General features: G+C 35.0%; 1 protein-coding gene across 2 annotated transcripts; it reads left to right on the top strand.

Annotated features, from left to right (window-relative positions):
* The first annotated feature begins 506 nt into the window (after window positions 1-506).
* Window positions 507-11,303, top strand: LOC132031073 (auxin response factor 12-like). Of its 2 annotated transcripts, none has more exons than XM_059420926.1 (14): window positions 507-1,083; window positions 1,377-1,492; window positions 2,140-2,238; window positions 2,329-2,385; window positions 2,802-2,960; window positions 3,090-3,174; window positions 3,380-3,470; window positions 3,951-4,115; window positions 4,186-4,308; window positions 4,436-4,511; window positions 4,654-4,801; window positions 9,073-9,908; window positions 10,030-10,220; window positions 10,863-11,303. In XM_059420926.1, exons 1-14 carry the CDS (start codon window positions 1,041-1,043, stop codon window positions 11,068-11,070), a joined length of 2,397 nt encoding a protein of 798 aa, XP_059276909.1. In that variant the 5' UTR covers window positions 507-1,040; the 3' UTR covers window positions 11,071-11,303. The 2 variants fall into 2 exon arrangements, with proteins under 2 accessions (XP_059276909.1, XP_059276910.1); XM_059420927.1 differs by having other exon boundaries at window positions 1,377-1,510; window positions 2,161-2,238.
* The last annotated feature ends 3,550 nt before the right edge of the window (window positions 11,304-14,853 follow it).

The following is a 14,853-nucleotide window of genomic DNA, read 5'->3' as shown; positions in this document are numbered from 1 at the left end:
TTTTACACATAATCCTTCCTTTCAATTTATGTGAATATTTTTGGAGTATAAGGGTCAAACTTTATAACTTTGATCGTAAATTTTGACATACATTTACCAAGTTCGTAAAAATAAAATTTATATATTCAGAAACTACATAAAAAGTATTATAAGTCATGATAATTTATAATTCAATAAAAAATAATATAAGTCATGGTAATTTATAATTCAAATAATTAATTTTTTTAAGGAAAATATGGTCAAAGAATTATCTCATATACTCTTCAAATAGTAATAAGTTCACATAAATTAAAATAGAGAGAGTATTACGTAACATCTGAGTATAACTGTTATAAAGAGTGAACTGCTATAATGAATATCACTACCGTTATATATAAAATATTGTTATAAAAAAGTAAAATCTAATATGAAAAATAGGTTGCACTAAAAATTAGATGTTACAGTGAAATGTTGGTATAGTACCAGTGAAGACTTTAAAACAGTGGCTCCCCCAAGATTGAGCCAGCACTTCAGCAATCAGTCACTTTCTATAATCTTCCTTAAATCTTTGAGGGTCCCCCTTTCTTCCTTTTTACTATACTTTCTTCTGTAGTTGCTTTGAATACTTGAACCAACTCTCACTGAAATAAGAAAAAGAAAAAGAGAGCTCAAGGATCTGTACCAAACAAACTACTTACTTCTTGTTTTACTTGGGAACTTGAAGATCTGTTTAAGTTTTGTTGTAACCATTTGCTTCTTTGGAGAAAAGGGTGTTTTGGGTTTTTCTTGTTTTGTTTGTTTTCTTGATTTTTGCAGTGTTCTTAGGACAAGTATGAAGTAGCTTCCATTAGTAGTGTTTAGTTGTGGAAGTTGGTTTGGATGAGAAATAATGCTTGCCTGCTTCAGGGTGGGGGTGGGGGTGTGAAACTAGTGTCAGAGTTTCCATATTTAGGCTTTCTTTTTGGTCTTTTATTGTAGTTTTTTGGTCTTTTCTTTTTTTAGTTTTTTTGGGTTAATTAGGAAAAGTAGTTGCTTGATATTGAGTTAGTTGATTTGAGGGAATGAGGGTGTCTTTTTCTGAGTTCAATCCTCAGCCAGAGGAAGGTATGTCTTGTTTCTCTATATTTTTTTTGTTTTGTTTATTGAGCTTGAATTGAAGTATCCTTTATAATGACAGATACTTCCTCCGTTTCAATTTATTTGTCTTAGTTTGACTCGGTCGTTATTTTACTAAAGATGTGTGTAATGTACCAAAATGTCTTTTTAATCTTGTGCTCTTAAGTATGTCGGGTAGGAACTTGAGTATAAAGGAAAGTAAGACAAATAAATTAAAATGGAGGGAGTAAATAACTTTTTTTTTTTTTTTAGTGAACACTTTTGATGTTTGATTATGGCAGGAGGGGAGAAGAAATGCCTGAATTCAGAGCTGTGGCACGCTTGTGCAGGGCCACTTGTCTCTCTTCCGAACGAAGGAAGCCGAGTAGTGTATTTTCCTCAAGGGCATAGTGAGCAGGTTAGTAATAGAACTTATGTTGTGCATAAGCTCATAAAGTTCATATAACATAGGTGTCTGATATGGTTGGTAGTAAATCCTGATGATCTGGTTCTTCACGGGGATGCTCGCTTTGAAGTTTCAGATTTTTTTTTTTTTTTGGCGGAATACATCGAGAGCCCCTTAAACTTGCCAGTAAATTTCATTTAGATACTCGAATGGTCTGATCATGATAAAGTTTTCATTAGACACTTGTGACTCAATCTTTGGGAATGTCTCAGTGCATGTTCACAAACGCCCATTACATATATAAGTTAACCACTTAAATATGTCATCTCTTTTAATTATACACATTAGCCTCAATAAGCTGTAAAACCTCACTGTTCCAATTGAGGTTGATGTGTATAATTAAAGGTGACATACTTTATGGGGTTAATTTATATCTTGTCCTTGATATAATTCTGCGTTAGTTTGGTAATTAAGATCTTGTTTGGCTAATTTTTGGTGCAAAAGATAATAAATTGTGCCATGATCCTCTTGAATGCCTAAGAACTTGTCTTAACTATTGGTGAAGTGATGTTACTTGAAATACTTTGTACTGCTCTTTTAGTTCTGTATAGCTCGACTACTAGTGCTAGGCACCTTTTAATTATTTTAAGGTCTTACAGGTTGCTGCATTGACAAACAAGGAAATAGACGGTCATATCCCTAACTATCCTGGATTACCACCTCAAGTTATCTGTCAGCTTCACAATGTGACCATGGATGTAAGCTTGACCCTATATAATCTTTCTGTTGTGAAAATCATGTGTTTTGTAGTGTTAACAGGTAGAGACTGAAGAATTTATAAATTACAGGCAGATGTTGAGACTGATGAAGTATATGCTCAAATGACTTTGCAGCCACTAAGTCCAGTATGTTACATTCATCAACTTGTTTACGGATAATAGCACCTTTCGTCACTCAGTTATTGATAAGTTATGATTTTGGTCCTTGTGATATCTAATAAAGCACACTTAACCTTCAATTAGTCAAAATGTGTGCTTTTAGTCCCTTTATGTACGAAATATGTTGTGTTTGAACTAGTTTTAGAACTATATATCAAATATGGAGTAACAATACAAGTTTAACATAACAAATGGGTAATTAAGGGATGGACTGACTAGTTATTATGAAAAAAATAATGTATATCCACAAGATAAGGGATCAGAAGTGCACACTTCAATTAATTGAAGGTCATACATGCTTAGTCAGGTGTCACAAGGACCAAAATTAGAATTTATCAATAATTGAAGGAATTATTTAAAAGATCTAATCTATTTCTCCGTAGCAAGAGCAAAAGGATGTGTGCCTGCTACCAGCTGAACTTGGGAACCTGAGTAAACAACCAACTAACTACTTCTGCAAAATATTGACTGCAAGCGACACCAGTACTCATGGTGGATTCTCTGTCCCTCGACGAGCTGCAGAAAAAGTTTTCCCTCCTCTTGTAGGTGTACTCATCAGTAATTGTTCTTTTTTCTTTTTACTTGAGGTGTTTCATGATCATTTGGTTTTAAGATATCCTGCTAGCGGCCAGTGGTGTTTGACCGACTCAAGGTATATCTTCCTCTTGCAGGATTACTCTCAACAGCCTCCTGCACAAGAGTTAATTGCTAAAGATCTTCATGGAAATGAATGGAAGTTCCGGCATATATTTCGTGGTGAGTTCTGTTCAGAGAGTTGATAGAGTAGTATTACATTAGTATTACATTGAAAGATTTTGTTACAATGTTGTCATGGTTGTTGGTACCTTGATTTAGCAGTTTTTTATTCTGCTAAGCTGGTACCTTTATTTAAATTGGCTATGTTGAAAGTTCTTAGGGATTTATGAAATCGGTCGCTAATGATTTAATTCCTCGTACTTAGGCCAACCAAAGAGGCATCTCCTGACGACAGGATGGAGTGTGTTTGTAAGTGCGAAGAGACTTGTTGCGGGCGACTCAGTTATCTTTATCTGGTAGAAAAATATCATCCTAGCTATTGCAGTTCCTTTAGAAGTTTCCATACGACCATTTCAGACTCACAGTTGATGTGTATATGTGTTTATATATTGTGTATCTGAGCTGCAGATTCGATATGACTGCTCTGTTGCTTGTCTTTTATATCCAGTAAAATTTGTCTTTTCTTATAGCGCACATTGAGTTGGTGGTCGTGTGGGGTCTGTTACAATTGCCTATGTGGTCTTTTCTCTACGTCTGTGTTGTATACTTGGCAAAGCTAAATAGTTTCTGCTCGAAAACTTTACAGCCAATATTATATATTAAGAATCTTCATGAAGTTTAGGACTGGTTGACAACTTTTACCTGTCACCATGTAGTCTATATTGGGTGACGGTTGGCTGGTTGGATCGTTTTGCGATTAAATAAACTTTCTTTGTTCCACTCTCTCAAGTTTTTAGATCAATTTTATCTGGCTAAATGCTGTCATCTCTCATCAGGAATGAAAATAATCAATTGCTTTTGGGGATACGTCGTGCCAATGGTCCACAAACTGTTTTGCCTTCCTCGGTGCTGTCAAGTGATAGCATGCATATTGGTCTTCTAGCTGCAGCAGCTCATGCAGCTGCAACAAATAGCCGGTTTACGATATTTTTCAATCCAAGGTAAAGGTTGCATTTCTAGTTTACTGACGGACTTAAGTTCACATTTAATATTTTAGCTTTCCAATTTCAGGGCTTGTCCATCAGAGTTTGTCATACCTCTCGCCAAGTATGCTAAAGCAGTGTATCATACTCGAATTTCTGTTGGCATGAGGTTCCGAATTCTATTTGAAACAGAAGAATCGAGCGTCCGCAGGTAGGTATAATCTTCTGGAAAAATTTCACAAGCTTTTTTAAAGCATTATGAATGACACAAATGTCTAATCCATTTCTCTCTCTAAGTGACACAAATAGTTCGATAATGTCGATATCATTGGTCTCAGGTATATGGGCACAATTACCGGCATTGGTGATTTAGATCCTGTTCATTGGCCGAATTCTCATTGGCAGTCTGTAAAGGTTAGTTCATAGCAGGTTGCCATTTAGTATTAATAATACATTGAAACTAAGGCAACTTAAATCCTTTTAGTACTTGTGGATTTTCATTTGCATGCGGTCCATTTTCGTTTAGAATTTCATCGTCCATCTTGTTATCATGCAGGTTGGGTGGGATGAATCAACCGCAGGGGAGAGGCAGCCTAGAGTTTCGCTCTGGGAAATTGAACCTCTGACAACATTTCCAGTGTATCAATCTCCTTTGTCCCTTAGGCTGAAGCGGCCATGGCCATCTGGACTGCCTTTATTTCCTGGTAAAATATATTTTTGTTGTTGTTACCGGGGGTAGGGGTGGCAAAATCGGGCCATAAATGCAACACCTGCCCAACCCGCTTATGTTTGACCTGCTTATTTTAATAAATCACCCCATTTTGCCCCCCCCCCCCCCCCCCCCCCCCCAAAACCAACCCCCACAACAACCAAAACCCAATTTCAGCCTAGTTAAAAACTAGGTTGATATGCAGCTCAAATTGGTTCATGAGAAACTGTCTAATTATTTTTAAGAAAGACTATTTTATTTGATATGTTATATATAGCCATAATAATAAAAATAGTTTTATTAGGTACTTAAACAAATTATAGGAAGAATTTAAACCTTAGTAAGAGTTGGGCAGGTTGGGTTATGACCCTTTAGCCCGTTTCATCCCAAGTTACTTTTGGGCGGATGATTGGGCTATGACCCTGTTTTTTAGTTGTGGTCATGAAGTAGCCGCTTGGTTACATTTAAGCATGATCACATATAAAGGGTTATACACTTAAGTTTCTCAATGATTAAATACATAATAACTTCTCATAATTCAAACATAATGCTTCATTTAATAAATAGAAAATAATTATAGGGCATATATTTTACAAATCATCGTATAATTTTATTCCTACTAGTACACCAGCTATTAATATTGATTTTAAAATATCTTGTATATTTTTCTCTTATGTGAATTTCGACTTTAAAATAGCTTGAGCTCATTGTAATGCATCCTCCAGTAATTTATAATTTATAACATGAATCAGTCCTTCAATTGGAGATCCGAAACAGAAGCCCGAATTTATTATCCTTTTCCAACGAACATGGGTGGCTGAAGTATAAACATCCTTCATGAAGCCACAAGAACTCCAAATGTGAAACTTTTGGATTTGGAGTTCTTGTGGCTTGACAAAGAGGGTGCATTCTTCAGCCAACCCTGTTTGTTGTGAAGGCAAACAAATCTAGGCAAGATAGCCAAACCAGCTTTGTCATTTCTGTTTCACAACTCACTTTGCACTAATTTAGTTGAGGATTGGATGTAAAATTCGAGAGAAAAAAGAGGAGTAACAATGAAAAAATGAATTTGTGTTGCTTGTAGTGATGAAGAGAGAAATTAAATAGAGTTGCTATTTAGTAGCTTAGTATGAGCCTAGTATAGGAAGGGGGTCAACATTGTTGTGCCTTTCTGGACAAAAATATGATATGACTAAAAGTTTAGAGTTGACTTCAAAGGAGAAAAACACTCTCCCCGACTCGTATCACACGCATAATGTGAAGGGAGCCACAAGGGTATTAAAGGGTTTTCATTGCCATTATTTTCTTGACATCAAGAAAGATAATGTCAAGAATGACAGTGATATGACAAATGTACCCTTCAATTAAGTAGACTCCTTTTTGAGTGACTTTAAGTGAGCTAGGATGTGTGAAGACGCTCTCACTCTCCCTCGGGCGTTGAATTTTCTTCTTTGTCCAAGTTGTATTCCACAATTAATGTAAGATGTGATACATCAAAAAAGGTGATCATTACAATGTACTATGTCTATCACTGCCATAGGGGGTGGTTCGTGGGTGCATCATCTCCCTTGTATACAATATATTGTAATCTAGTTTCCTTTCCCTTTTCATTAGAATTATTTTCCATTGTTGAGAAAAAGAGCAAGTCGAGAGGTAGTCATCATTAAATTCCTCACCAAACACATTCTCATTTAATATCATCTATAAAAGCCAAGGAAGGAGTTAATGAAAGAGAGAATCATTCTCACAATACTGACCTTTCTATGTTGCTGCAGACGTCCAGGTCATCGAGGGAGGAAATAATCCATCTTCTTCTAACAATGATAATGTAGAACTTAGTTCTACTAAAGAACAAGATCAAATATTAGCAGTACCTATAACTTGTTCTACTTACAATAGTGTACAAGATCTGTTTGATTTTTACATGAAACATGCCAAAGCCAAAGGGTTTAGTGTAAAAAAATAAACTATTAAATCCACTCATGGTGGTTACCTTAAGTACAACTTGTTCAAATGTGACAAGGGAGGCGAGGCTCAAAATGAGGCTAAGTCTAGTAAGAGAATTGAGTGCCAAGCGCGAGTAAACTACAAGGTAGACGTTGAATTAGCGTGTCGTTTAACGACGGCTGAAATTGGGCATACCCATGATTTAGTACCTTATATGTCTTGGCTTATGCCTGGACACAAGCAGTTATCTCGACCAACTGAAAAGTGCGCTTGAGGCAAATGATAGAACCGGTATGAGAATATGCACTAACATTGGAAAGGTGCAGGTTTTGAACGGTGGCCCACTGGAAATGGGTTGCTCGACATTGAATTGTCAGAATTTTATTCTAAATCAAAGGAAGTTTTTGGTGATTTATAATAAAATACTGACAAGCATGCTGAGCATCCCATTTCATGTGGGCCGACATTCAACACCTACATTGTTCTAATGTTAGTGCATATTTTCATACCGGCTCTATCATTTGCCTCAAGCGCCCTTTTCAGCGGTCGGATACCTGTCTGTGTCCAGGCATAAGCCAAGACATATAAGGTACTAAATCATGGGTATGTCCTATTTCAACCGTTGTTACATGACATGCTAATTCAATGTCTAATTTGTAGTTTACTCGGGCTTGGCACTCAACTCTCTTACTATACTTAGCGTTATTGTGAGCCTTGCCTCTCTTGTCACATTTGGACAAGTTGTGCTTACTATGCGTGCATTTAATAGTTTGTTTTTTACGCTAAATCCTATGGCTTTGGCATGTTTCATGTAAAAATCAAATAGATCTTGTACATTATTGTAAGTGGGACCTGCTAATATTTGATCCTGTTCGTCAGCATTACTATGTTCTACATTATCATTGTTAGAGAAGATGGATAATTACCTCCCTGGGTGTCTACATCAACAATAGCAAGGTCAGTATTGTGAGAATGATTGTATTTTTCATTAACTCCTTCCAGGCTTGTATAAATGAGAATGTGTTTGGTGAGAAATTTAATGGAGAGTAACTCTCAACTTACTCTTCTTCTAGGCAATGGAAAATAATTCTAATGAAAAGGTGATTACAAAGGAGATGATGCACCCACGAGACTATCCTATGGCAGTGATAGTACATTGTAGTATTGATCATTTTTTTGACGTAGTCACATCTTACATTAATTGTTTAGTACAACTCGGACAAAGAAGAAAATTCATCGCCTTAGGGAGAGTGGGGGAGTGTCTTCACGCGTCCCAGCTCGCTCAAAGAGGGGTCTACTTAATCGAAAGGTGCATTTATCATATCACTGCCGTTCTTGACTTCAAGAAAAGAATGGCAGTGAAAACCCTTATGAGTTCCCTTCCCATTATGCGTGTGGGGGAGTGTCTTTTCTCTTTTGAAGTCAAACTCTCAACTTTTAGTCATATCATATTTTCGTCTAAAAAGGTACGACAATGCTGAGCCCCCTATTCTAAGTTACTTCTATATTTAATTTCCCTCACTCTTCATCACTACAAGCAACACAATTTCATTTATCATCGTTACTCCTTGTTTTCCTCTCTAATTTTACATACAATCCTCTGCTAAATTAGTGCAAGGAGAGTTATGAAACAGAAACGACAAAGCTGGTCACTTTGATATCTTGCACAGATTTGTTTGCCTTCCCAACAAATAGGGGTTGAAGAATGCACCCTCTTTGCAAGCCACAAGAGCTTTTGGAGTTCTTGTGGCTTCATGAAGAATGTGAATAGTTCAGTCAACCATTTTCGTTGGAAAAGACAAATAAATCCGGGCACTTTATGTACTAACCAGGTTTGTCATTTTTTTTCAAATCTCCAATTGAAGTACTCATTCATATTACAAATTACTAGAGGATGAATTACAATAGGCTCAAGCGGAGAAAAGTCAAAACTCAGAGAAAAGGAAAACATGTTTTGAAATCAATATCCATGGCTGGTGTTCTAATGGGAATGAAATTATTAGATGATTTGTAAAATATATGCCCTTTAATTATTTTTTATTTATAAAATTAAGCATTATGTTTGAATTATGAAAAATTGTTTATGTATTTAATCATTGTTATGTTTGAATAAACCTTTATTCTTTTTTATATATTATTTAAATGTAACCAAGCGGCTACTTCATGACCACGGGTTATCTTTGAAATTGAGTCCATTTTGGCCTGCCCAAATTCAGTCCAACCCGCCCATTTGACACCCTTACGAGGGGGAGTACCTGAATTCATCAATTTGATTCAGTTATAATTTTAGTTGTTCGCTTTTTTTCTTTCTTTTTTCAGGTCTATCAAATGGTGATATGAATTTGAATTCTCCTCTTCCATGGCTGCGCTGTGACATGGGCGATCAGGGGATACAATCACTTAATTTCCCGAGGTGTGGTGTTACTTCGTTCATGCAACCAAGGTTTGATGCTTCTATGCTAGGTTTGCAGCCCGACATTTTGCAAGCAATGGCATCATTAGATTCTTCTAAGCTTGCAAATCAGTCGCTTATGCAGTTCCAACATAGTATCCCTAGTGGTTCAGCATCTTTGATTCAGAGCCAGCTATTGCATCCGTCCAATTCACAACATACATTTCTCCAAAACCAGTTAATACCGCAGCAACAATTGCAGTGCCACCAATCTTATAATAATGAGCAGCAACAGTTGCAACGCCAGCAATTTTATAATGATCAACAGCTTCAGGGACCCCATTCATTTTCCTCATCAAAGCGGATTGCTCTAGAATCTCAGTTCCCTTCACTAGTTACTCCGTACATAGTGACACAGGCTGAGGATTTGATGGTGCCTAATACTAAAACGCCAAACCTTTCCACTTCGTTTTCACCAATTCCCGGTGGAGAAGTTTTGGATCATCAAGGAGTAGCAGATATCCAAAATAACACACTATTTGGAGTTAATTCCGACTCCTCTATCATACAGCAGAATGGTAATGGTACGGAGAACGGATCTTTACCTGTGCCTTATGATACCTCTACCTTCACAAATACACTGGGTAGTGAGTATCCTGTTAACTCAGACATGACAACTTCAAGTTGTGTAGATGAATCAGGTGTCTTACAGTCCTCAGAAAATGTGGATCAAGCAAACTCTCTTACGGGGACCTTTGTGAAGGTGAGTTTATAATCTGCTGTGAGAAACGCCGAAATTTCTGTTTACTGATGATTTAATGGCACATCTTTTTGAAACCTATTAAAAAATGTTTTTGTTGATTCACATTGCCTGTTTCGGACAGGTTCACAAATCAGGTTCCTTTGGACGATCACTGGATATCTCCAAATTTAGCAGCTATAATGAGCTGCGAAGTGAGCTTGCTCGCATGTTTGGCCTGGAAGGCCTGTTGGAGGACCCTGAGAGATCAGGCTGGCAGCTTGTAATTGTTGACCGGGAGAATGACGTTCTCCTCCTTGGTGATGATCCCTGGCAGTAAGTATCCAACCACTTGTTTTCTGTGAGGTCTTTTTTTTTTCCCTGGAGAGGGGGCGGGTGCTTATGTGAAGATTTTGTTTAAGTCAAATTATTGTCCTCGCCAATAGTCCGTTCTGACATGTAAGGGTTTTGGAATAGTCTCTGATGTTTTCTCACAACGTACTAAAAATCAGTTTGGATTGGACAACCTCCAAAACCACTTTAAGAAAAACCTACTTAGGCAAGTGACATCTCCAGTACTTTTATTTTAAGTAGAGAGCTCGTAGTTGCTTCCTCTTTTGGTTTACATTTATGAACTTCCACAGAATTACTTTCTGCTCCTCTTTAGACATTGAAATCGGTCTTAGTTTCCACACAAAATGCTGCAATTGCAGTGCTGAGCTCTACGTAAAGATATCAACTCTATCGGTTTATGTCATCATATTTCCCACTCACACATTTCCGAGTATGCTTATTTCACTATATTTAGTTATTAACCTGTATGCACTGACAATATAGATACTTTTTAAAGCATCACTCTGTCAATGATAGTGTTATTTAACCTGTTATGGGCCTGTAACTGTCTTTTGGGTGAGCCTAATAGTGTTATATTGTCATTGTGTTGAAGTTAAACCTTAACTAATCTCTACCTTGCTACAGTGAGTTTGTGAACAGTGTTTGGTACATCAAGATACTGTCTCCACTTGAAGTGCAACAGATGGGCAAAGAGGGCCTCGACCTGCCAAGTGCAGTCAAAACGCGGAGGATCACTAGCAATGGCAATGACAATGGCTGCGATGATTTCATCAACCGGAAAGACTCTTGTAATATTTTGAGCGGAATACCCTTGGGGTCACTTGACTACTAATAAACAACTAAATGTGTCCTTGGTTAATATAATTTTTTGTATGTTGCTCAATGTCATCTCTCTCTTCTACCTAAAACAAACGGTCAAGTCTCATTTGAAGCTTGTAATCCAGATAATTACTATGTAAATTTGACTAATGTTTGTTGTTGTTAAGCCAGTGGAACTACCTTCCAGAGACAAAAATTGTACAAATAGTGATACTAGCTGAATCAATGGTTTCTACCTGTTGTCTTTTTTTTTTTTTTCCTCTCCAAATTAAATTACACATGTATGTCTATATTTCTACTATATATAAATGGGATAAGAGGCCGAACACAGCACTAAGAAATTGTACAAAAAGCATTTTCAATTGTACTATAAACTTTGCCAATAAATCACTACTGTAAGGACACGTGGATTTCAATTTCTTTAGATATTCACGTGAAAAATTTTATGATGATAGAGGCTCAATCAACAAAAGTTGTGTGAGGCTCTACTCATTCCTTGACAAGTGAAATTTCGGGTCCCAAAGGTAATTTTGTCAGCCCACCCTTTCTCTCTTTTATATACTCTTTTACTTTATCAGTTCCTATCCTTTTTTAGAGTTGTTGTGGGATCCACTGACAACTTTGCTTCCAAACCTTTTGCCTCTTTCATGGTTCCCAATTTCCATTTCAATTTAAAAGAAAATCTTGCTCGAACTTTGAAAAATAGTTTATCCATACCCTCATTATCTTTAGTTATACCCTTCTGTTAAACTACTTTATGGGGTCAATTATACTTTCGTGAACTATTGCCACGAAATCATCCTAGCCCTTCAAAATTATTTTACCCTCAAATAATTTTTTACCCACTAATGAAATTATTTTTTTTTTTTCATAAACTAATACGAAATTATTATTATTTTTTTGCTGGAAAAATTATCCATATTATTTTTGCTGAAATTTTTTTTTTGGCCGGATTGAGTTATTTTAGGTAAAAAAATTATTTGAGGGTAAAATAATTCTGAAGGGCTTTTATGATGCCACGTGGCTTAGTTACTTTATCATTTAATTGATCCATTTTTTAGAGTTAATTGTGGGATCCACTGACAACTTTGAATTCGAACTATTTTTGCCTCTTTCATGGTTCCCAATTTCCGTTTCCAATTTATGTTTCCTCTAATCTATCTTTTCCTCGTACAATTTCTGGCATAGAGATAAAGCTTTTTCTCTCTATGAAAAATACCATTTACTGTAAAAATATCTCGTATGATATCCTTTTTGATTTTTTCACCAAAACATGGAATTTGTTTTAATCGAATTTCACTAATGCATACTTCCATTGTCTCAATTTATATGGTACTCTTTCATTTTTAATATGTTAAAAAAAAAAAGTTTTCTTTCTATAATTAGAAATAACTTAACTTTAAAATTTTCTTTTTTCACCCTTATCGAAATAATTTATAGTCACATAAATGTCTAAAGATTTTTAGACCGCAATTTTTAAAAATCTTCATTTATTTCTTGAACTTAATTTGTGTTAAGTCAAACGATACCACATAAATTGAGATGAAAGGAGTAATTTTTATTAGAATTTTGAAATATGCAAAATGTATAAGCAAAATGCGACATACATGCATTTTAAGTTAATTGAGGTAATAAACCATTTGAAAATGATGTTTATCTTAAGTTCTTAACTCACATTTGTTCGTAGGCGTTTGACCTTAAAAATCAAATATTTTTCACTTTATCTGAAATTTTCAAAGTTGGAGTTAAAGATCGAGTTGTGTTTTGGTTATAGTTTTTGCAAAGATTATTTGGTTATTTGAAAGTACCAAAAGTGAAAAAAGTTAAAAAAGTGAAAACAAGATTTTAAGTGTTCTCAAAATTCCTCATACAATTGTATTTGAAATTTTAGGCTAAATGCTGATTTTCAAATAAAGTGGAAAATATTCTGAAAAAATGAGTAGTTCTCATGACCAAACGGGTTCGTCAAATATACTTTATAGATCACCTTTTTAAAATACAATTTTTAAATCCCATGTCAAAAATGTAATTTATTAAAAGCAATTTCAGAAATGCATTAACTATTCCTTGTATGTAAACCACTTTTACTCATACGTTTTACATATATTTGAAATTTTGAAAAAAAAAAACTTCTTTTTTTGTAGGGTGAGAACTGGAAGCAAATTAACATTCAATTTACTAGAAGGACCCGTTTGGCCATAAGAATTTTTCACTTTTTTCGGGAAAAAGTGAAAACTTTATTTGAAAATCAACGTTTGGCCATGAAATTCCAAATACAACTTGAAGTTGTATTTGAAATTTGAAAAACACCAAAAAATCTGTTTTCACTTTTTCACTTTCAATACATTTAAACAATCAAATATTCTTTGCAAAAAATATAACCAAACACAACTTCATCTTCAACTTCAAAATTTCAAATAAAGTGAAAAATATTTGATTTTCATGGCCAAACGCTTACTAAATGTTCGGTTGAAAAATGAAATTGTATGGCTCAATGAAAAAAAAAATCGTACCACATGGTACCTTTTTCTCTTGCTATTTCACTTGAGGTTAAAAAAGAAAAAGAAAAAAGAAGGGAAATGATAAAGTGAAAAGAGTATATAAGAGAGAGAAAGAATGGGCAAGCAAAATTACATGTGGGACCTGAAATTCCATTTGTCAAATAATGAATGGAGCCTCACACAACTTTTGTTGGTTGAGCCTCTATCACCATAAAATTTATCACCATAAAATTTTTCCTTTATCAACATTAATTATGAGTGTCTTTCTTCCACTGACACAATAATGAATGTTTGTACCAAACGTTATATAAATTATACACTTTAATCAATTATTTTTTTATCCCATATTGATATATGTCAAAGTACTGAATATTTATTCTCTTCTCATGTATACACATATGCACTTCAATTTTAATTCTCCGATACATTTATTTTCTCTGTACACTTTTACTTGTTCACTTTTGACTTTTTAAGTTCTTTAAGAATTACTAAATGAAGTACTCTCTCCGTCCAATATTACTTGGCCACATTAGTAAACTACTTTTTTATTCCACATGGACATATATCATAGTACTGAATATTTATTCTCTTCTCCTGTATATACACATGCACTTCAATTTTAATTCTCCGACACATAAGGTGGGGGAAGAGGCTCCCCTCCAGTGCCTCTTCCCTCAAGTTCCTCCGGTCCCCCTTTTGATTGGTGACACGTGTCACTTAATTAAATTAATGACTCAGATTAATCTCTAATAATTCAATATATCATACGGAAGTAAACCCATTTCTCTTCTTCCCTGCGTGGTCTTTCTTTTCCTTCTACTTCTACACAGTGCTAATTAAGTCCACTTTAATTCATGTTCTCTCTAATTCCGTCCATAATCAATAATCTATGTCTCATATTATTTAGCCACATTATTAAAAATATATGTCTAAATTATTTGTTCATTTACAAAATCAAGATAAAATTAATTAAATCTTCCTCATCTACCCTCTCCTTTCCATATTACTTGGTCACATTACTAAAAATATATGTCCAAATTACTTGTTCATTTACAAAATCAAGATAAAATTAATTAAATCTTTTCCATCTTACCCTTAGTAATAAATGTTCTTGAAAATAGTCAATTTTGATTAGAATATATTTATTGGAGAGAGATGGAGGTAAGATAGTAAAATACAACTTTTATTTATGATTTCTTAAGGGGCGTACAAAAGGGGAAAGTGGCAAATAATATGGGACCGAGGGAGTATATATTTTATCATAATATTCATATTTATTGGTGTAAGTCTCAATA

Source organism: Lycium ferocissimum, chromosome 9 (assembly GCF_029784015.1).
Source record: "Lycium ferocissimum isolate CSIRO_LF1 chromosome 9, AGI_CSIRO_Lferr_CH_V1, whole genome shotgun sequence".
Lineage (NCBI taxonomy): Eukaryota > Viridiplantae > Streptophyta > Magnoliopsida > Solanales > Solanaceae > Lycium > Lycium ferocissimum.
This window is presented reverse-complemented; position numbering and strand designations above follow the sequence as displayed.

Bases quoted from the DNA above. Each gene is read 5' to 3' on its own strand.
- LOC132031073 (XM_059420926.1), top strand. From the start codon at position 1,041: ATGAGGGTGTCTTTTTCTGAGTTCAATCCTCAGCCAGAGGAAG. The intron at 4,512-4,653 runs GTTAGTTCATAG...GTTATCATGCAG, and splicing joins CTCATTGGCAGTCTGTAAAG to GTTGGGTGGGATGAATCAAC. The intron at 10,221-10,862 runs GTAAGTATCCAA...ACCTTGCTACAG, and splicing joins CTTGGTGATGATCCCTGGCA to TGAGTTTGTGAACAGTGTTT.